This window comes from Mytilus californianus, unplaced genomic scaffold (genome assembly GCF_021869535.1).
Source record: "Mytilus californianus isolate M0D057914Y unplaced genomic scaffold, xbMytCali1.0.p SCAF_9, whole genome shotgun sequence".
NCBI lineage: Eukaryota > Metazoa > Mollusca > Bivalvia > Mytilida > Mytilidae > Mytilus > Mytilus californianus.
Genome location: NW_026262745.1, coordinates 68,014,830 through 68,038,699, shown reverse-complemented (window position 1 = coordinate 68,038,699; position 23,870 = coordinate 68,014,830). Strand labels below are relative to the sequence as shown.

Below are 23,870 nucleotides of genomic sequence, written 5' to 3'. Positions count from 1 at the left end.
CGCACAGATGACCGTTGGTCGTAGTTAATAACCTCAATATAAGAATGAAAGAAAATGAATATGTGTGTACCGTTTTGTATTGATTGAATAAAACTTCCTATATGAAGTTATCTTTAAATATAAATATTTTCGAATTAATTTCAAAAATTAATGAGATTTTTTCATAAAATATCTATAAAACATTTTTACTGATATTGAACTGAAAATATTTTAAGTTTTATTTACCGTTATAACTTTGATAACCATTTCAATGCAAAATATTTGTGAACAGAGTGTGTATATAATTTTGTAAAGTCATTGTTTATTTCTCGATTTGAGGAGAATTCGTTTGAACTTTACCTTGCAGCAATTTAGCCTCAGGCGTACACAGGTGTGAATATTGTCATTTTGAATGGATTAACAGAAAGAGTATAGCGTGTTTAATATACCCAGATGAAAATACCCGATGACAATAGAGAAACAATAATTAAATTGTATAAATTAATTGAAAATTAATATCAACTTTTTAATTCCGGAAGTGTTACAATATTAAAATGGAACAATTTTCGGTTACGTTCTATGCAATTAGCATAAAGTTAAGATATGAAGTTAAAAGAATAGTACTTTTTATCTTAAAAATTAAATGTTACATTTCCCAATTAATAATCATTGCACATCTGTTTAATTTACTTTACCGGAATTCTTTAACTTGTATTTAAATCTGGCGATGTTTAAATGCTAACAATCGTAAAACTATCGCAATTTTAAAGTTTTTAATTGAAAAAAATACAACAGTACAACATGCATGATTTTTTTTTAATTTTCTTATTAACATTTCATTCTTACATAGTTAAATTCATTTGACAATCACTTAGACAAATTATTTGTGAAAAGAATACCAATTATCGTTTATTTCATTAATGAATATACATACATTATAAATCTAAGCTAATACATTAATTGGTTTGAGGATTTTTTTTAGGATAGCCGTCATTAATCCAAATTAGTAATACAGTTGTTGTAATTAAATGGGCATCTCTTAGTATTGTATATTACTGATATTGACGATTTTAGATCAGTTCGTCCCAATCTCGTTGTTCTTGAAACAATCTTTACTAGTATACTTGTAAGTTTCCTGACGTATAAGTACCATTGAGGATGAGCTCCAGAGATAGCAGACTAGTAGCGTATTTGTTTGTTGGGGCAGGAGAGGCCATGCAACCACTTGTACAGATAAACAAGCTTATGTTGTCAACACTATTAGAAAGAGTTCCCATCGTCGGATGGGGTATATGAAGGCCGTTCCAAGAATGAACTATTGACATGTCTGACTCTGAACAGTTAGTAAACGGACTTAACAAAGATCCATAGACATCGACCGCTTGTTCTTGATATTTGAAACTGCATGCATATACACGTTTATGAGAGTCATTATTTATCTTGTGTCTGACGAAAACTAAATGCCTGCATGGTTATATCTTGCAGTACGTTTGTATTGGTTTGGTGGGTGTTCACTCAAAATCGTAATTCAAAAATTGTGTTTGTGAGATGTAGATTCACTTCAATACCGAATTTCGTCTATATATTTCACAAGTGTATACCACGGAGAAGATCTGAAGGTATATTACTCCCATTTTGTTTGGTTGTGGACCATCGATGTTTACAGCAATATTTAATGAATAAGATGATGCTGGTAGAAAGAACTATGAGCGTCATGTGGAAAATATTACATGCATGTCGGACCATGAGTTGTCAATCTGTATGAAAAGATTTCCAATACAACCACTATGAGTAGGAATTTTTACATGCTATACTCTCGTACTAGTATTACAGGGTTCTTGTGTCGTTTAACTCTGACACACATCTTTTACTTTAAGATGTATGAAAGGTTCTTAATGTATATATATATATCTTAAATGTAACAATAATCAAACGCCTATAGGCAATCACTAAAATGGTATGAAGTTTTTATACAGATTTGTTCTTATTAACACAATCATTAACAAACTAAATAAATTTAACAAAGTAAGACCGTGACACTACGATATAACAAATGGGATACTAATTAATTTTTAACCATGCTATGCAGAAACTTAACACATCAAGCAGGAACATATATATTAATATACTGTTCCCAGCATCAAGTTAGTGCACGTGAATACCAATTAGGAACACGATGTGTGATTTTGTATAACTAAAAATATCAAAGCGAGCAATAACTTTGTCAAGCAAACATTTTTTTCATTATGCCTCTCTTTATCTCCGCTCCTTTACAATAACTATTTCGCTTTTCGTCGATCGTTCTCTATATTGTTCTCTATTTGGTTATTTTTTTTCACTATGCCACTCTAACTCCGCTCCCTTTTCCTTGTCGTCCTAATCCTTATAAAGATAGGGACATTAGACATAGAAGGGGCTCTCTTATCTTCAATGAATTAATATTGATAGTGACTATAAGTGCTGCATTACTTTATATATCTGCATGTTTGCCAATCGACAAAAGCTTGTATTTGCGTGAAGATTTTTTTTTTCTCAAAAATATGGTCCAGAATCATGACAAAACTATATTCATTTTACCAAAATGTTCAAAGGTCATGTTTATAATTTTTTTAAACTTATTATCAGCAAAAATAGTGGATAATATTATCATCAGAACATCATTCATTAAAAGGTGGAATTATAATTTCAAACACACACAAGATAAACAACGTTAGACACAAATAAATGTTACCTGTGCACACCGGGTACCTCAATAAAGAGGCCATGCATGAACCTGTATTATATAATTGTGTAATACGAATTTTTAGTTGACAGGATGTCACTGGAATACCCAGGGTCGTGTATCTAATATACGTCCTTGGGATACCTAACTGAATGTGTCGCTCTGACACGACATCTATCAATAATTCTGACATACCTATTATCAATTCGGGAGGAAGCCAAAATATATATATATAATAAGATAACGTAAATAAAATTTAAAAAGAAAAAAAAACTATAAATTTTTCACCGAACATACCAGATAGTCACACACATTTAACTAAAAAGCTAAGTGACTTTATAATTGACCGTTCCGAATTGATTCCGTATCAATTTGATATAATTTAAAGATAAGTTAAAAAAAAAACACTTTTAATAAAAAAAATTGAGATGTCCGATATTTCGATATTTACATATCTATATTAAACCTGGGAATATTATACTATATCAACATATTATGTCCCAGCTAAAACCTCTTCCTAACATTGCTCCTTGTCAATAGCCGTTAAATATCATAATAAAAAAATGTTATTTTATATCGTATAACTTTATTAATTGAAAAATTATCTTGTCTAAATACGGAACTATTCTTTATACAAATCAATGCACTTTATCACAGACATATATACACATGTGTATATATGTCTCCATGTGTATATATGTCTCTGACTTTATATAAAAGAGGCATACTAATGAATCTTCTGTAAATCAGTGATTGTTACAAGAACACTGCATTTGTCTTTCTTATAATTGAAACTGTTCTTCCTCATCAAATCTATATTTTTTTATTCAACGAGATCTTATCATATGAGGATTTGATAACTATAGCTATCAGAACTGCTAGGTTATTTTGTTATTAAAAAAGGATAATTACCATCGAATCTCCCTCGTCACAATATTGTTCAAAATGGTCTTCACACACCAACTTGTGCTTGCTATAGATGCAACTATTTGCTGTTAGTTTAAGGTTGTACAACCATGTCTGATACAATTCTGTCTTTTTTTGTGGGATTGGGAAAACTATGTAGACTTTTGTCATAACCTTGTCCGACAGAACAACCGTACGCTTGGCAAGACATTTTGACACTGAATAACCGTCTACGGTAATCCCCAATTGATGATGGGAGTTTTTAACGCACGGTCGGTAAATCCCCGATTCTTTTTGTTCTTTGTGGTTTATAGATATCACGTGACTTTTTAGATCGAACATGCCGACAAGATGGCGATATGTCGAGAACTGATAGTGAATTTCAAAAATCGATTTTGATCTCTTTACATAGAGAATAAAAGTTTTTTATTTATGAACATGTGGTTTTTTATGCTTAAAGAACAAAATATCAATTTTTCATTTTTTTGCGGAGTTTCCCTTTAAATTAATTAAGAAATTCATGTATAAACACACCTTTGAACGAAATTAGATACAAAATATTATTGTCATCTCATCCAAATTAAGGTGATTTCAAACCGTTTTTTCAAAACTATTTTTTTTAATCCGAGCTGTGTTAACCACTTAAGAAAGAGGTTTGAGATGACGATAAAGCTATCCAGAAAAATAGAAGTAAGGTATACAAATATAAGCAGAAAACATATATAAATAAATACCAATTGTTCAAAGAACAATTGACGGTCCTTCCACATTAAATTTCGAAATAATTGATAAGAAGCTACTCGGTTTACTCAAAATTATGATTGGCGTCCAATCATAGTTTTTTATACGGATTCAAAAAATATATAGTTTCTATACTTTTGTCCGATTAATGGGAGATAATTTGCTACTTCCAGTTTTTTTTTAGAAAAATTTCACTTCCGGTTTCATATGAAAGCTTCATTTACACTGATTTCAAAAATATATGGATTCTTTAACCACGAATAATTCAGCCGTTATATTCAGCGGATGTACAATTACTTCATTAACGCCTGAAGGCATAGACAATGAAATATCTTCAATCATTTATTCGGAACTAGCTCGGGATTTACCTATCTCGATAAAATTAAGCTAATTGCTGATTGATCACCTCTTCTAAAGGGCACCAGTCACAATCCAGGATTCGTGAAGAGTTTTTATCATGTTAGGAATTCAGGCCCTCGCAATTAGGAGGCATCGATTACGGTGAAGGACTGCATTATTCGGGTTAGGATTCTTTATACCTTTGCCTGAAATAAGGGAGATCATTTTAAACTTCCGGTTTATAAGATGTCACTTCCGCTGTCATATGATAGCTTTAATTACACTGATTCCAAAAATATATGATTTCTATATACTTTTGCTTGTAATAAGGGAGACAATAAGCTACTTCCGTTTTATTGAATGTCATTTCCGGTCCCAAATGATAGTTTTATCAACACCTATTTAAAATATATGGTTTCTAGGTACTTTTCCATTAAAAAAGTTCAAATGACTACTTCCGGTTTACTCATAATGCTCATGGTCACTTCCAGTAAACATTTTTAATGTAATATATCACCCAAAATATTGCAAAATACCCTGTGGCTTTATCATGTACCAAGTTGAAGTAATAATCATTTAACCTTACATTAAAACATTTATAGGTCAATAACTTCTTTAAGATGTCATTAGATTGTTTCAGACCATATGTATCATATCTTCATCACAAAAAAACAACCATTTTGGACCATTACTTTTATATATATCTTTTAAAGTGTCAGAGAAAATCATAACACAAGCAAAGGTCAAAATTGAGAACATGACCTTGACCTTCAATCAAAAGTATTTGACCTTGACATTATTTTTTAAAGTAACGCTCAAGGATAACTCATATAATCTGTCCCTGGATCGCTTCAGTTAAAATCAGTCAAAAATTTCTAAGAATGTAACAATTGAGAAAAAAAAATGTCCTTTTTGTATGGTTACGGAAGAGATACAATAACAAGCAAAACAGTGTTTATGAAGATAACTCTTACAATCAAAAGTCAAAACCGCAAAAAAAAATAAGTATAATAATACAAGTTTTGCTGACCTATGCGTAAATAATTTTTTCATGATTTTATTATCTCTTATATTATCATATCAAATTATGATGAAGGCAATACTTGTATATTATAACGTTATCGTTACTATTAATTTTTATGCGACCGCACATTTTTTATTTGCGTCCTTATTATGTTATGGCGAAGTCTGAAGACATTTTGGTTCGCAGACAATAACTTCAGTATAAGTGTATGGATCTCTGTGAAATTTTAGCACAAGTTCCATACCACTAAATGATGGTTAGGATTTATTTTGGGGGTTGTTGTCGTAGCGGTTTTATAATCAGGGGCCAAAACAGGTCTGTTTTAATGGTTCATAAAAAAATAAATTAGTTTCTCAGACAATAACTTTAGTATAAGCGTATGAATCTGTATGAAATTTTAGCACAATGTTTCATACCACAATAGGAGGGTTAAGACTGGTCTTTTGGGGTTATTGTCCTAACTGTTTTGTAATAAGGGACCAGAAAGGGGTCAAATACAATAATTTTTCTGGATTTTAGACAATAACTCGAGTATTAGTTTATATATTTCTATTACATTTTAGCACAAGTTAGTTATTAAACCATTATCAAATGTTTATTTATGTGTCATCCTATTTTGATTTCTTCCGTTAAAATTCACAATCAACGACAAAAGATTGCGTACAAATTTAATGGAAATAATTTGTGTTCACATGAAAGGAATAGGTTACGAAGGATTAATATTAGCCGTAGAATAACATTTAGTAGTTAATATTTTTTATACAATTTTGATGTTTGACAACTATAAATTCAACATGATCTGACCCTTAACACCAGTAAACATGTCGTAATGAGGTCATAGTGGTGTGTCGTATGAATCAGCATGTACATATCATAACTTAAACCATTAGTATGCTAAAATATGACAGTTTTTGCATCACACATTGAATGCCTTTTCTTGGTTATAAAATATATATTTACCAAAATCATCTTTTTATTACCAATCTTTTTTTAGTACAATGGCGTTTAAAATGTTTTTTACGACGGAATTTTTCAACATAAGACACAGTTGAACATTAATAAACTACCAGAAGGCCAAATGATAGCTTAATATACGCTGAATTAAAAAATATATGGTTTCTATACATTTTTGTTTGAAATAAGAGAGATAATTTGTTACTTCCGGTTTGAAAAAGGTCACTTCCGGTATCATTTGATAGTTTACTTGACATTGATTCCAAAAATATATGGTTCTATGTACTTTTACATTAAATATGGACAAGAAATAGCTACTTTCGGTTTACATGAGGTCATTTCCGGTTAATTTTTTCAAGTTCATATGGCTTGCAACTTAATGCACAAAGTACCATAGCTTTATCAGGCATACATTAAAGGTTAAAGAACGTCTAAAAAAAATCTAGAGCGTCAAATCAAACTTTGACCTTGACCCCAATTTCAAGGTCATGAAACAAGGGCCTCAAATCAAAACACTCTAGGTCTCTACTATATATTGTTAATGAGTGATATTACCATACAGCTAATATTAGATATAAAAGGGACGAAAACTCCCATTAAATGTCTACGTACCCTTCAAACTAAAATTTACGTGTTACGACATGTCGCAACTAACAGTTCTGTAAAAATATTGTGTCGATATCTTATACAATCTCTGAAAATAAGTGATAACAAGCCAAAATCAAAATTTAGAATATGACCTTGACCTTTGACCTTGACCTTATTTTCTTTGTTTTTTTGACCGAGGACCTCAAATAAAAAAAACCTCAGGTCTCTATAAGTTATGGTTTTTCAGTTACGAATGCACATCACTTATATCAAATGCACAAGGGGAAATAACTCTCATATGGAGTCTCCGGATAGCTTCGGTCAAAATTAATCAAATCATCCCAAGGATATAACGAGCAATTTGGTAAAATAAATTAGTCGGTTTCTTATGCGGTTGCGACGTATAAGTGATAACAAGAAAAACAGTGTTCGGGGAGGTAACTCTTACATCGAAAAGTTTTTGGTTACACGGTGTCAGTTTCAAAAGCGTATTAACTGTTCGATATCATATACCATATGTCTAAGCGACATTTTGCGAAACAAAAAAACAGTGAAGGAAAAAAATTAGGCGGAAGAAAAAAAAAAAATCAGAACAAAACCAATAGGTCTTTCCACGGAAAAGTGGAAAGACCTAATATTAAAAACCAATTGAAGGTCTTTCCACCCAAATTGACATATCTAGCAAAGAAAATATTCAATTTTGGTTTTAAATGTCAAGTCTGGTGTCAGATAATAGCTTAATTTATGTTGATTTCGAAAAATGTATGGTTTTTATATACTTTTGCTAAAAATAAGGGAGATTAGTAGGTACTTCCGATTTACAAACTGCTACTTCCTGTTAGATTTGAACCTTACTTCACACTGATTCAAAAAATGCAAAGTTCCAGTATCTTTTACATGAAAATAATGCAAAAAATTACTACTTCCGGTTTACAAAAGGTCACTTCCGGTTGACCTTCTTCAAGGTCATATATCTGTTACCCTATGTAAAAGACCCTTTGACGTTATCTTGAACCAATAAGAAGTTAGATCAAAGGTCAAAATGTAGAACATCTAATCAAAGCTTGACCCTGACCCAGATTTCAAGGTCATAAAACAAGGAGAGCAAATCAAAAGACCTTAGGACTCTACTTTATATGGTATGTGAGTTATATCACTATACAGCTAATTTTAATATAAAAGGGGGAAACTTCCATTAAACATCTATGTACCTTTTCAACCAAAAGTAATGTGTTACGAAATGTTGCAACTAACCATTTTGTTAAAATATTCTGTCGATATCTTATACAACTTCTAAACAAATGATAACAAGCCAAAATCTTTACTTTGAATAGGCTACCTACACCAGAAAACAAAGTCAGATATTGTTGTGTTTCTGCTTCTTGCAAGTGTTCTACTTCTAGTCTCTCCGTGATGTTAACTAAATTCCTTACTATAAATGAAGAACTTGCTGCTATTTTTTGTAATACAGATATTCATATGGGCGCTAATGATGCCCTATAAATAGATGACTTGGTTCTGTATTTTTAAACATCCGGGATTATGGCCAAACTCAATAAAGGTCCGTATAAATTCCATTGAATTGATATATTTAATTACACTTACCGTTACCTTGATAACAATTGTTGCTGTCAATAATCACCAATTCTATTATTATACCGCATATATTTATCTAAAGGGAACCTATACATGTAACATGTGTAATGTTAACTGTAATATTTTGTCCGTGTCTTGATTTTTATATTTCAGTTTTCCAAAGGAAATTAAAAACAAGAAATAACGTTTAAAAAGGCAATTATATATTCCTAGAGTGTTCTTTTGCCTCTTCTTACGGTATGCGTATCGCATAAGTCGTATAATATACCCTTGTCTGTTTTAATATTTTACATTTTAATGGACGTAATCTATGAATAACTGAAAAAAAAACTTTAGCCGGGGATTTCGTTACCATAAAGTACTCAAAACGTTGACTTAATTCTTTGACAGATACAAAAATTTGATTTGAAAGTTTGACTGTACCTGTAGAATCTTAATTCAAGTTTTTTTAATTAAAAATGGGATTTTAACCTTATTTTACCGGTTATGTTGTTAGTAAAAAATGTACATTTAAATAATGTTCATGTCAACTTCTTGATCCTTTGGATCATTTTTTTTTCAAAGGACATAACTTAATCATCGTATCAACATCTTTGAAATTTTTTTTTTTATCGATACTAACATTAATTTTGCTTATGATAATTTAATGCATTACAAAATCTTAGAACATTGTAGAATTGCTTATAATAATTCATCCTCCCACATCCTATCGATATTATGTACTTTTGTTTTGGCATTTCACAAGGTCATGTTTTTTCTCGGACTGGTTATGACGTCTTGACACTAAGTCCGTTTGTGGTGTACTGATTGTTACCTAAGGCATACTATGAATATACAGGGGAGGTAATGACGTTGCTAACGTTCAATTGTAATTTTTCAAGACGTCAAACTGTGACATATCGATAAAAAATTGCATTTTTCAACTAATTTTAACCAATAACTTGAAAACGAAAACACGGACCCTTCTTTTAAAAAAATGATATTTGCCTTGATTATGGATGAAGATTATTTATACCAATTTTAATGAACAAATCACCGATCATTTTTCTTTAATTTAGATAAATATATAGCAAAAATGCCAGTGTTTTTATTCTAAAATCATGAATATTTAATAATAAATAGTTATTTTCAAAGAATTGTTACACAAATTTAGAGCATACTTAGGTAAAAAATATATACCAAATGCTTTTTCAAGAAAACTTAATTTAGCCTTCTGGTAGTTTATTAATGTTCAACTGTGTCTTATGTTGAAAAATTCCGTCGTAAAAACATTTTAAACGCCATTGTACTAAACAAGATTGGTAATATAAAGATGATTTTGATAAATATATATTTTATAACCAAGAAAAGGCATTCAATGTGTGATGCAAAAACTGTCATATTTTAGCATACTAATGGTTTAAGTTATGATATTTACATGCTGATTCATACGAAACACCACTATGACCTCATTACGACATGTTTACTGGTGTTAAGGGTCAGATCATGTTGAATTTATAGTTATCAAACATCAAAATTGTATAAAAAATATTAACTACTAAATGTTATTCTACGGCTAATATTAATCCTACGTAACCTATTCCTTTCATGTGAACACAAATTATTTCCATTAAATTTGTACGCAATCTTTTGTTGTTGATTGTGAATTTTAACGGAAGAAATCAATATAGGATGACACATAAATAAACATTTGATAATGGTTTAATAACTAACTTGTGTAAAGTTCTCTAGATTTAATTTGTGATCGTTAGATACGAAAATTCATCAACATCGTTGGTCAGTGCAATTTCAGCTACAAATAAGAGAATATTCAAAGCGCCACGGTTTCAATTTTGTTGAGATTCCATGACAAATTAATACATAAGAGCCTTACTTTAATGTTGATTGAGGATTTTTTTGTACGTTTTCAGAAGTGTCTGTTTCATTAACATCATTAAATATTCATTAAACGAAAACCATGTTGCAAAAATATTTGTTTTTTATCAAAAAAAGTGTAGGTCAACCGTTAATCGCTTGTTTTCTTGTGAAATTCTTATATAGCTTTACGACAAATAATAAAACATATCAAGCATTTTTGTAAATGATAAAACAAATATTCTGATTACATTTATTCATATCACCAACCTGGATTTAAAAAAAAACTAATATGTAGGAAAGATGTTCACTTCTGCATTTGCATCAAAATCCGAAGGTTTATAAAATGTATCATTGTTTTATGTCTTCAATACAAGCTTGGGCTTCAATCGTAGACGTACTTTTATTTTGGTTTGCCATATGTGCGTTTGATATACATAAACATAATCAGAGATAACAGATTAATAGTATGATGCACTAGATACGTGTCGTGTTTTGTCTACAGAAAAAGAAAGACGTAAGATACCAAGGGAGAATTAAAAACTCATAGGTCGAGAGACACTGACAACAGCATGTAAAATAACCTCAAAGAGGAAAAATAACAAACGAGACCACATAACACTACTGAAACACCAAGACTTAGCAACACATCCCCAACTAAACTGCCAAAGATTTTAGGTGCTACGGAATGGTTAGCAGATCCTGATCCATTTTTTACATATGTCGTGCTATTTATGGTCATTACAAATCGATATCGCTCTAATCAAAATAGTTTACAGCCAAACCGAGTAGCTATACTAAAGTGAAGAAAAAAAACCCATTGAAATCCCAAAACTCCAAACATATGACGCCAGTGTCATTGGTAGCAGTCAAGTCAAAACGGTCGAAAGTGTACATCAAATACTTCTTTGAAGTAGATCAAAATATTCCAATAATACAATGACAAATCTTGTAACGGAACTGTATGCCTTGAAAAAAAGGCCTAGGTGTATCGAATAATTCAGCATATTATGAACCGTTTACATACAGACAGTAATGATCATCTCAAAGATATTGCAAGTCAACACAGTATTCCTTAGTACTGGTTTAAATAAAAGCATCACAAACTTGTTCTCAATTACCTGATATAAACAGCAACCCTTGATATGGTTTCAAACGGTCTCATTGACTTCTAACTCATGATCCCATGATTTTACATATTCAAGGAATAAATTTTTCCATATCCATGATATCCATGGAGATACTATTAACGATTTGAAATGAGTACAAAGTATAGATATTAAACATTTAAATCTGTTTGTGTATGGTTTAACTTCTAGATTTGACCTGATATGCACCGGATAAAGTTTGAAAAAAGACAAAGGGAAATCAAAGTAACTGAAAATGCATATTTCTTTCTTTTTTTATAGACAAAAAAATCTGTATATAATTAAAAACGAATTGCTTATAGACAAATATAAGTCTTTCATCCCACATTTAACTTACTCAGAAGAAGTCTTGGATGAAAAATAGTAGATATAGTGTCAAAAGAGACACAGAAAAAAAAAAGACGTTTTTCATTATAATAAGGTAGATTTGTATCCATGGTTGGTCATAGTCACTGCTGGTGACAATTGAAGGCCAATTCAACAGTCAGTTATTCTAAACAAATAAGGTGTAGATTAACTGTTTTTTCGTTTTTAATGAGGTGCATAATTTGGTACTTCTGATTTCATAAATATATAATGGTATGTATTTTGATATGAAAGTAATGAAAACAATGTATACTTTCGATTTACAGAAGGTCATTCTCGGTTAACCTTTCAATGTCATACATCTGTCAACCTATTGTGGAACGCTTACATGTCTTCATCTTTTAAATTTGAAGTAATGCAAATTTTCATCTTAATATTTTGAGGTAAGAAAGTATTTTGATGACACCATAACCTTATGATCATTTTTTTTCAGTTTTAAAAAGGTTTAACTAACAAATTAGTATATATATATTTTGAGTAATTATAAAGGGTCTGAGGGGAGAGGATGACTAGCATAAGTAATGAACAATGAACATAACCTTGACCTTGGATATTGACCTAATGATACTCTGTTTCGCGGATCAAAAACATTAATTGAAAACCCTATGCATCTATCACTTTATGATATACAATTACATTTCACTTATGTCGCACGCATAAAAAGACATCACTAAGATATAAACGTGATGAAGTCTTCGGATAGCTTCAGTTATAATGATCTCAATACCTGAGAATGCAACGAGCAGTTTTGGTAAATAATTTAGTATCTATCTTGGACCGTTGCGAAGGAGTATTCTTAATAAGTAGAATGTGTTTAAGTAGATAAGTCCTACAAAGAAACACACGTTTGGTTAAGCAGTGTCAGTTTCAAAAAGTATCAACTGTTCGATATCATAATATAATCAATATATCGAAGCGACACCTTGGAAAAAAATAAAAAAAACAGCGCAAATAAAAGTATTTTGCAAAAAAAACACAATATTCAAACCATTTGTTCTCAGTCTTTCCATCCAAATCGAATTGTTTTTTTGATATTCTCTGGCATCACAAATTTTACACGCATGGAATTCATGCAATTGTTTTTTGTTCCTCTGGTCCTGCATGCTAACAAAGATAATATGAACCGTTTTATTATTAATATACACAGCCTGGTATCGATTATTAGTACAACAACGTATGAAGGAAGCGACGAGGGTCTTAAGACTTTAAAAATCATGTTTGTTTGGTGAGTGTGGACATCGGTTTTTCAATTATTTAGTTTTATTCTAAAGATATAGGGGAATTAATTTGTTTAACTAACTCGGATAAAATCATAAAGTTTTAAGACATACTAGAATTTGAAGTCTATAGAACATACTCGTGGTTATTAGACCAATTATGTTTCCTATTTCATAAAATATTTAATGATATGTAGCTGTTAACAAAAAAATAGTAAATTTAAAATTTTGCATAGAAGGAAGAATTTAGCCCTGTTAAAAACTATGCTGTACTTAAAAGAACATTTATGTATATATTTTGAATAGAATTTCGATCTGTCGGTTAAGAAAGTCTTTTTGAAAATATTTGGATAATTGCTCAAATATTTCCAAACTCTAGCAATATTGCAATTGTTCAGAATCATCTGTAGGCATTCATGAATTTTAAGTGAAATATTTGGAAAAATTGATGTTTTTTTTACACCTGACAGTAAACATATGAATGAGATTCTGTTTGTTTCAGTAAACATTGAACGACTTTTAAAATATGACCCTGTTTTTATATGAATTCATGGTAAATTGAACCTACCTCCTTTTTATTGTTTTAAAAGGGAAGTATTGAAAACGTTTATTTCTAATCAAAATAAATCTAGTTTGCTACTAAAATTTGCAGAAGAGAAATCGAAATATTTTTGCATTTTTCATTTATCACTGAATGCAAAAAATGTCCCACTATTTTTTTATCTTTTAAAAATCTCTCCTCATGGAAGTTTTAGTACTTTTTATGTTGCTACATATTTGTTATTGCCTTCCAATCTATTTATCTCTTCTGTAGTATCATATATTGTCTGGTTAATACATTAAGAGAAAGGAACCTTATTTGTGGAGTTGTATTGGCCCAAATTTTTTTAAAGATACATGTATTCAACAAAAACTACACTGAAAGATGGACTTTGCATATATTGATGTGAAGTTGTGCATCTGACTTTGGAATTGTCCAAGATGGCCGCCGTTTCCATGGAAAAAGCAACAATGCGAAAAAAATCAAAGTGTTCTTAACTGAATGAAACTTACAGAAATGGTAACTGGCATTTGCAGAGTTGCAGTTTGACTTTGGAATTTTCAAAATGGCTGCCGTTACCATAGCAATGGGGGGACGAGGGTGCCATCCGTTATTGCTAGTAATTACAAATCTAGGTATTGTTGTTTTCGTTTTTTCGTCGTTTCGTCTATATGGCATGGTGTTGTCTGTTTTTATTCAACTCATTTTTTTTGAATACTAAACGTTATGAACCAAATCTCAAACCTGAAATTACATGAATTAGATTGAAAGAAATTCTCTTCACTAAATTAAAAGGCCTTTGAATCTGAATTTCAACAAATAGAACAAACAGAAGTAAACAAATATAAATCAACATGCAGACATCTTATACGTTTAGGTATTTCACATCCAATCTTTTATGGAAATATTCTATACAAAGCATAGAAATGTCGGCATTCACCTCAAAAGTTAACCAAACCTTTAAACAGACTTATTCAGAAGAGATATAGTTACGATACTGTTGTCATGTCATTAAAGATATTTTGGTATACAATTGATTCACTCATAGGGCCTTTGCATCGGAAATAAACACATTTATTCTAAAACCAGTTGTTGGCGGGTAATATTCTTCTCATATAGTTTATGATGGTACGATAATAAACCCCTAACGGGAGGGATTGTGCTAGATTTTCATATGATGATGACATAATCTTTCAACCAATTTAATTGAGGTCTGGAGCTTGCATGTCAGTAATGCTAGTAGTCCTTTGTTGATTTATATATCATTGTCATTTTTCTTAGTTTCTTTTGTTACCTATTCTGACATCGAACTCGGACTTCTTTTAAACTGAGTTTTACTGTGCGTATTGCTGTGTGTTTGTTTATTCTAAATTGGCTAGAGGTATAAGGGGAGGTTTATCTCACAAAACATGTTTAACCCCGCCGCATTTTTGCACCTGTCCTAAATCAGGAGCCTCTGGCCTTTGTTAGCCTTTATATTTTTTTAAATTTTAATTTATTTATATGTTTTGGGGTAAGTGTGATGTCCATTTTCACTGAACTAGTACACATTTTTGTTTAGGAGCCAGCTGAAGCCCGCCTCCGGGTGCGGGATTGTCTCGCTTTGTTGAAGACCCATTGGTTGCCTTCGGCTGTTTTCTGCTCTTTGGTTGGGTTGTTGTCTCTTTGACACATCCCCATTTCCATTTTCAATTTTAGTAAAATAATGGTGTTGGACGATATGCACAAACCTGAACCATTTCAAAACATGTTTGCATCAAAATCATAATTAGGATCACATTTGCGGCGTAAAAGTTGATAGTACAATTTCCGAAAATTCGGAGGTCCTAAAGTATTAACAATGCGAAAACATCAGCAAAACGCCTTGATTTCATTTATATGATATAATTGGGTGTGTCAATTTATGATACAAAGGGGTTTGCAGAATCTTATTTTTTTTATTTAAGTCAAAATATTTTTTTTCTATGCGTATATTTGTCCAGTTAATCTAGCAAAAATCAATGCATTCGATTAAAGCCTATCATATTGTGTATTGTAGGACCCTTTTTCCATAGAAGATGCTAAAACCTGTAAATATGAGACTGTTTTCACCATATGTAAGTGTCGGTTAAAAGTCTAAAAAAAAATCAACAAAGCTTAACACACATTAAGCAATTATCATTCAATTCTATGGAGCTAGATAAAAGAAATATGTGTGCATAGTGTGTTTGTTTTTTACCTTTCTAAAGATAAATTGCAAAGCAATCAGCAGTTATTCAGCTTTTAGAATAATCATCAATCACAACAAAATGAGACTATAATCGTTGTTACGAAGCAACCAATTAATTCATTTTGAATATAGCAATATAGAGAGAAGTTCTGAAATTGAAGTTAAGATCAAATTGCACTTCATTTTTTATGTTTGATCAACAATTGTACAAAAACATTCATACATACCACGGATAAGAAATAACGAAATATAGAGCATGATAGTATTCCAACACTAATCAAACTGATAAATTATTATGTGTGTAAAACAAAAAGTGTAGACTAATCTTTTTTTCAGTTATTTGTGCTTATTATGCTTTTGCATGTTCACATAGCAGTGGCATTATTCTTGAATAGTTGTCCAGACAAAGTGATGTGGAACTTGAGGGCCCAGAACATGTGCGGTGATAAAGATAAATACATGTGTCTATATGATACAAATGCACGAAAATTCAGAGAACTCTGTAAAGACAAACCTGACTTTCATAGACCAGGTATGTCTATTACAATATCATTGATAATAGTAAAACAAATATACTAGCAGTTGAAGGAGCATTGAAATACAGGACGACACATAGGGTCAGTATTGAAATTTTACACAATAATAAAGATAACCCATTGAACATTAAAGCTGTATGAACGATTGATCTTATTTTTTACATGTAAAAAATGTAAATGCAATATAGCATATGCAAAAAATTGTTTCCATTAATATAAAAAAAAAAATATGTATTATACCTCTTATATAAATCATCGATTACAACATTTGAACAAGGAGAAGGCTTGCGTATAAAAACAATTAACCTAAACACAAATACAGTTGTGCTAGTGATTGTTTTAGTTATACTTGTTATTCCTTTACATCATTTCGTGTAAATAAGAGGTCGTTTAAAGTCTATGTAAGATTTAATCAAATTTGTTTTACGATCTAGTAGTTTAGGGCTTGGTATATGTTGATTGTTTGTCTAAATATATTCAACTGCAATTGTCGTTCGGTTCTTGTCTCATTTATACAAACGTTAACGTCTTCGCACGTTTCTATATATATTTTCATTCTTCCTATGTATACATACTAACTAAGTCGTCTAGATGTATCTTTGTTATGCTATCGGTATAGAGTAAAGTAAAAAATATGATAAATCTGTGCCGCTCTGATGCTTATAGAAACCTTTTATCAAAACTATGCGATGCAGTGAGGTGTTGCTGACTAAGAGCTACTTTCAGTTCTTGAAAACGTAAGGATTAAGAGTACTCTTACATGTAATTTGTATGTCAAAGTCCTTAATAATTTGTATTGGTCTACAATGTACAAACACCGGTCTTCGTAACTAGTCAGTAATTTTCTTTTTATTTGAATTGAATGGTTCATAATCTTACCCAAATACCCTTCACTTACAAGTGTGAATGCATTATTAGAAAGAAGTTCCATATATAATATCATCACTTTATATTACCATAAAGTTTGTTTCAAAAGCTTTAACAGAAGTCTTGGTGTTTAATTTTGATTATATACCAGATGAAATAAAAGTGAAAAAGCAAAATGATATTGAAGTATCAAAATTGCATATGTAAGGATTTTTTTTGCAGGGAATATATTTGTAATTAGCGGAAACTTACAATATTTTGCTGGAAGACCATGTTATAGCAACAAATACCAACCACATAAATGGTGGACAAATGGTAGCAGTGACTGTCAGTATCTTAAGTCAATGTGCAACGAAGAAGGACAGGTACCGTTCAACAATGGAACGACAACCAGAGACAGAAAATGTCGATGTGACTATACTAATTACTATACTTTTCTCAATAGTTCAAGGAATAGATGTTACTGTGATCCTACAGAAGAAGATTGTTCGTGCTACAGAAAAACCTGTAATACAGACGAAGTTCTTACACCAGGTATTTCAAATATCGTTCCCTACAGTTGAAAAGAGATGATTTATGGAACAATCAAGTTTTGTGTACAAAAACAATAAAATATATAAAACACAAATTTCGTTAAAAGAACCTGTTCAGGATTAAAGACAAAAATATTTTTCTATATATACACAACAATCATTATCAAATGAGAGTCCTGTCATGCATTATAAGGTAGTTGTTAATCGAACATTGATAGGTGAACATTTGAATATTGCTGATCATAGTAGAAGTTAGTACATGCAGAAAACCATGACAATATTTTAACGCACGTTTAATGCAGAAAGTTAACGTGCGGTTATTTCAATAAAAATCAAAAGTAAATCCAGGTTAGCTCTTCGCCCGCAACAGGTGTATGAAAGGTCATTTGTAATTCATAACACTAAGTCGGTACTATACCTAGGAGAACTAGATATCCTTTAGTTTGTACATTGACACGAATAATAATATACATCAGATGCGTCTAGGTATTTCGTTAGGTCCTATTTGGTCATAAATAAATGATAAAGTTCAGTCAGCATCTACCCCCTCGGTCGCGGCCTTCAGCGTTCCTATTAATACCGTTCTTGATAAAAGTCGATCAACAAAGGTGCATCGGACGCACTAAGCCTTTAAAGAGTTATTCAAATACGAGCTGGATTTTGCTGCTGGATAACTATAGTATAATCAGCCTGTTACTATATTCTTTACCACTGACATTATTTATAACATACATTATCTTTTGATAGCTGGATTGTGAACTTAAGGCCGTAAGAATTTTATTCCCTTATTGAAGTAATCTTAGATGGTTTGTCTACTCCGTTTTAGTTCCTTCTGGTTTTAAACCTCAACCACTAGTTATATATCACCGATTTTCATATGTCATATCGAGATGAGAGTCAATTTAGGAAAAAGCTTTAGACGCGTCTTATTTCTAATGTATCGTTTTCAATGTGAAAACTGTTCTGATGTACTGTGTTCTCGAAGGTATCGTCAGCGTAGTAGTAAGTTGTTTGACATACATTTCTTAAATTTATAATTGATATAGAAATTATAAAGACATATGGATTCCACCACTTCACCAAGTGTATTACGATATTTCTCCACTCAAGACAGTTAAATTTTAAAATTTGAAACGCGAGGCTTGCCGAGTTTTTTAAATATTCAAAATTTAACTGTTGAGAGTGGAAACATTTCGTAATACACGAGATTTACTGGTGGAATCTGTTTCTCTGATGATTTTTAGACTATGTCAAAACAAGTTTATCTTTCCTTTTCCAAGATTTGCAGAAATTTGTTGATCTTTATATGAGACGTCATCGGGCATGGTCGCTTTTTCATGATGTCACAATAGGAAATTCCGAAGAAATCAAGAAAATTTAACGTCATAATTGAAATTTCGAACAATCATTTGCCAAGAACAGTTATGTCACTAATGAGGAGTATAATTTTTTCATAGTCGGTTGGGAAATGTGAAGAAAGTAAAAAAAATAGAGAAGTTTAGATTTACACTTCATCAGGCAAGGTTGACCTGGAATTGCTTTGTCTATTCTGTATTGGTTTTTTTTCATAGAGCTTGTTCATTGTTCATATACTCATGGCTTTTCAATGTTTAGTTTTGAGTTTTCCTGATGAAAATCAATCAAGAAATGATATTTCGAAACTCACAAGCAATGCAGTGTGTATTTCATTTTCTTACACTGGATTGATACTGCTGCTTGAGAAAAAAAAACGATTTTAACTATGTTGGGCAGAGTAACACTTATCAAATCATTTTCCTTTTAAACAATGTTTATACATATATTTGGAAGAGGATATTATGAAATTTAAAAAAAATATATAGAATAGCCAAATAGAAAAGAAGTAAAATGTAGAGTATCAAGTATAGAGAGACTAGAAAGTGGTCTAAAAATTATAAACATCGATCAATACATAAGCTGTATCAAAATCAGGTGGATAAAAAGATAGCTTACTGGAAGTTTAAATAACTGGAAAGTCAATCAGTTTGCCAACGTTTTCCTTATCATTTGTATTCATGTTCGTGGTATCAAAAAATGAAAACAACATGTTATAAATTCTATGCATCCGAATCACTTTTATGGATTTACCTTCATCAGGAATGCTCATAGCCGAATATTTGAAAGCAAAGGATGTATATCAACTAGACTCCATGTTTAAATAAAATGCTAGAATAGTATTTGAATGTATGAAAAAAACAAGCATAACAAATTAAAAAAAAGAACAGTAAAATATCTTCACAATTATTTGTGGAAAATCCCTTCATAAAAAATGGATTTTCGTCAGAATTATATATAGTATATATTAAATGACACTATCGATAAAAACAATTAACATTTTGGACAACGATATTTTATAAATGCTCAAGATAAATACATACTTGATTTCTTAATTGTGCCAATTAAAGCTGGCTTTTCCAAGAGAAGGGTTAAATAATTTACAACTAAGAAATTCATAGAAAACCTAAAGTAACAATTATAATACTTCCGGAAAACAAGGCGATGACTGTAAAAAAGAATATTCTATCGGAAACAATATTTAGAATACTGGAACCTTTCACTGGAATACTTGGCTAGTGACGTTAATTGTGAACAAAATAGTGGAACATGTTGTTTGAAAACAAAAACTGTTTACCTTTATACAATGCATTGTTCTACATAAGAAATCATATAATTGAAATACAATTTAGTACATACTTACAACTTCTCGTCCAATCAAGTTGCTTGAATTTGCCTTCTAATTTTCATAGTTCATCCTTTTCCATGTACTAAGTAACTATGTTTTTCTATGTTGTGATGTTATACTATTGTTTCAGAAAAGGAAGAAGGTTTGGTACCATTAAAAACGTTTAATCCCGCTGCAAATTTTTGCACCTGTCCTAAGTCAGGAATCTGATTACAGTAGTTGTCGTCTGTTTATGTAGTTCATACGTGTTTCTCGTTTCTCGTTTGTATATAGATTAGACCGTTGGTTTTTCCGTTTGAATGGTTTAACACTAGTAATTTTTTGGGGCCCTTTATAGCTTGCTGTTCGGTGTGAGCCAATGCTCCGTGTTGAAGGCCGTACTTTGACTTATAATGGTTTACTTTTATCAATTGTAACTTGGATGGAGAGTTGTCTCATTGGCACTCATACAACATCTTCCTATATCTATGAATGACCACAAGGGTAAGGTTTCATTGTATTGTAATCAAGATATTAAAAAAGAAAAATTAGCACTGGTTATTTTGGAATAACATGCTGTGTCCCCTATTAAGAAAAGTTTGTAAATAGTTTTCAGATTGATTTTTAAATATCATGCTATTAAGTTCTGTGGATTTAAATTTTTTTTTTGACAATTGCAAGTTTCTTTCATTTAAATAAAAAATAACAAATATGGTCATTAAAATCCTGATTAGAGTACAACGCTATCTTAGTGTATAATTGTAATTTATTATCCATGCAATTACTATTTGTACAAAACGTTGTGTACTATGAAACCTCGTGAAGGGAAATTAAGGCGAGTTGATGGTTTTTTTAACTTTACTTAAGGAAATTGGTCTATTTCATCATGAATTGAAAAATTACGATAATGTCTGAAGGGAATGTGCCACGTATATCATGTATATATATATATATATATATAGAAGTCTATAAAAAGGACCAACCAGCAAATTTACTATGTACCGGATCGTCTAGAATAGACGATACTGTGCAGATAAGGAAAAAATTATATAAGTCTAGAGATTTGCACAACGATACTAATATAAGATGGTATTATACGAAGATGTTGTTAATAAATCGTGTTGACAAATATTTCGGCTTAACAAATAGCCTTCTTCGGTGTCAATTATTTTAACAATACTGATAATATGTATAAAAATAGCTCAATAATACAGGTAAGTTTTGGTCTATTGATTTAATCCAAAATCCTGAACATCATAATATAAAACAAAACTCAATACTCAAATATACGTGACTGTGTATATTTACAACCCAAAATGAGTGAAAAATAAAACTTAATATTTTTTATTGATGCCGTTTGGATGATGTACATTTAGTTCCTTTATCCAAAAGCTTTCCCGAACCTGTCGCTGGGCATCACTCCAGTGAATGTTCTGTTCAATCACTAGGATCTTCATGCGGTTAAAGTCATCAAGTGTGTGACCAGACTGTCTGAAATGCTGAGAAACTGGGAGAAGTGGCTTCTTAGAGATATCACTCCTATGGCCATTGAGGCGTTTGTGGAAAGGCTGCTTTGACTCACCAACATATTGGAGGCCACAAACCGAACATTCTAGAATGTAAATAACATTCATACTTTTGCAGTTAACATTGCAAAATATCTTATAGTTATTTTCGGTTGCCTTACTGTGAAAAGTTGATGAGTGATGCATCTGTAGGCAGCATTTGCAGCGTTTTTCATCACACGAACGACATTCTCCAGAAGTACTTCTATTATCAGACACTTCAGCCCGCACTAGCAGGTTACGCAGACTATTGGGTTGCATAAAAGCTATCATGGGAGGCTCGGGAAAAATCTTGGATAGTTTGGAATTCTTTTCAACTGTTTTCCAATGCTCACGAATGACACCGAAGCTGTTTTTGAGAGATGGGTGGTAAGTAAGAACACATGGAGTCCTTTTATTTTTCTTTTTATATTTGTATTCTAACAGTTTACTCCTTGGAATAGTTTCCGCTTTCTGAAAGCCTTTTTGGATAGTTTTGTGTTTGTAGCCCCTTCTCTTCAAGCGGGTTTCGAGTTGACGTAGTTGTTTTTTAGTTGTTTCTGAGTTGGAACATATTCGCTTGACTCTGAGTGCCTGACTGTACGGGATGCTCTTAGTACAATGAGCAGGATGGCAACTTTTAGGGGACAGATATTGGTGAGTGTCAGTAGGCTTAGAATATAGATCAGTGGATATGATGCCATCTGTGAGCGAGCTGGAGGTATCGAGGAAGGTGATTTTGGATTTAGATTTCTCATGAGTAAATTTGATACTTGGGTGTATGTTGTTGGCATGAGTGATGAATGTATCTAAATCCTCGTCACTTTTATTCCATTTCATATCCACATCATCTATAAATCTAAACCAGGAAAGCGGTTTTTCGATGGAAGATTCAAGGAGTTGTTTTTCTAATTTGCCCATAAATATGTTGGCATATGATGGAGCCATTTTGGTGCCCATAGCAGTTCCATTAACTTGCAGATAATGGTCTCCATCAAAAGTGAAGTTGTTGTTTTTGAGTACCAGCGTGAGCATTTTGACCAGGCATTCAGTAGGTGGATATTTCACTGGTCGGGAATTCCAAACTTCTTTACATGCATCAATGCCATCTGCATGTGGAATATTCGTGTAGAGGGAGGTGACGTCCATAGAGACAAGTGTCGTGTCGGAGGGGAGTGGATTTAAGGCCTGCAATTTTCTAAGATAATCGGTAGTATCTTTGATGTGAGATGGTAAGTCCTCAACATGTTGACGAAGATGGAAGTCAACGAATTCCGATATTTTTTCCGTCGGATGACCGTTTGCTGAAACTATAGGTCTTCCTGGGTTGTTGGCCTTATGAATTTTAGGTAAAAGATAAAATCTGCCCGGTTTTGGATTTTCTGGTTTCAAATATTCTAGAGTCTTTTCATCGATGAAACCATCGTTGTGCATTTCTACCAAATGTTACGGAAGAACCCTTATCATTATTTTCATTAGTTTTAGTTGTTACCATTTGATTTTCTTTTCCAATTTCCCGTAGAATT

General features: G+C 31.6%; 1 protein-coding gene across 1 annotated transcript; it reads left to right on the top strand.

The window, feature by feature from the left end:
* The first annotated feature begins 16,011 nt into the window (after nucleotides 1-16,011).
* LOC127714698 (uncharacterized) lies at nucleotides 16,012-18,160 on the top strand. Its single transcript, XM_052220766.1, has 3 exons — nucleotides 16,012-16,071; nucleotides 16,521-16,716; nucleotides 17,810-18,160. The coding sequence occupies exons 1-3, from the start codon at nucleotides 16,033-16,035 to the stop codon at nucleotides 18,148-18,150; spliced, it is 576 nt and encodes a 191-aa protein (XP_052076726.1). The 5' UTR covers nucleotides 16,012-16,032; the 3' UTR covers nucleotides 18,151-18,160.
* The last annotated feature ends 5,710 nt before the right edge of the window (nucleotides 18,161-23,870 follow it).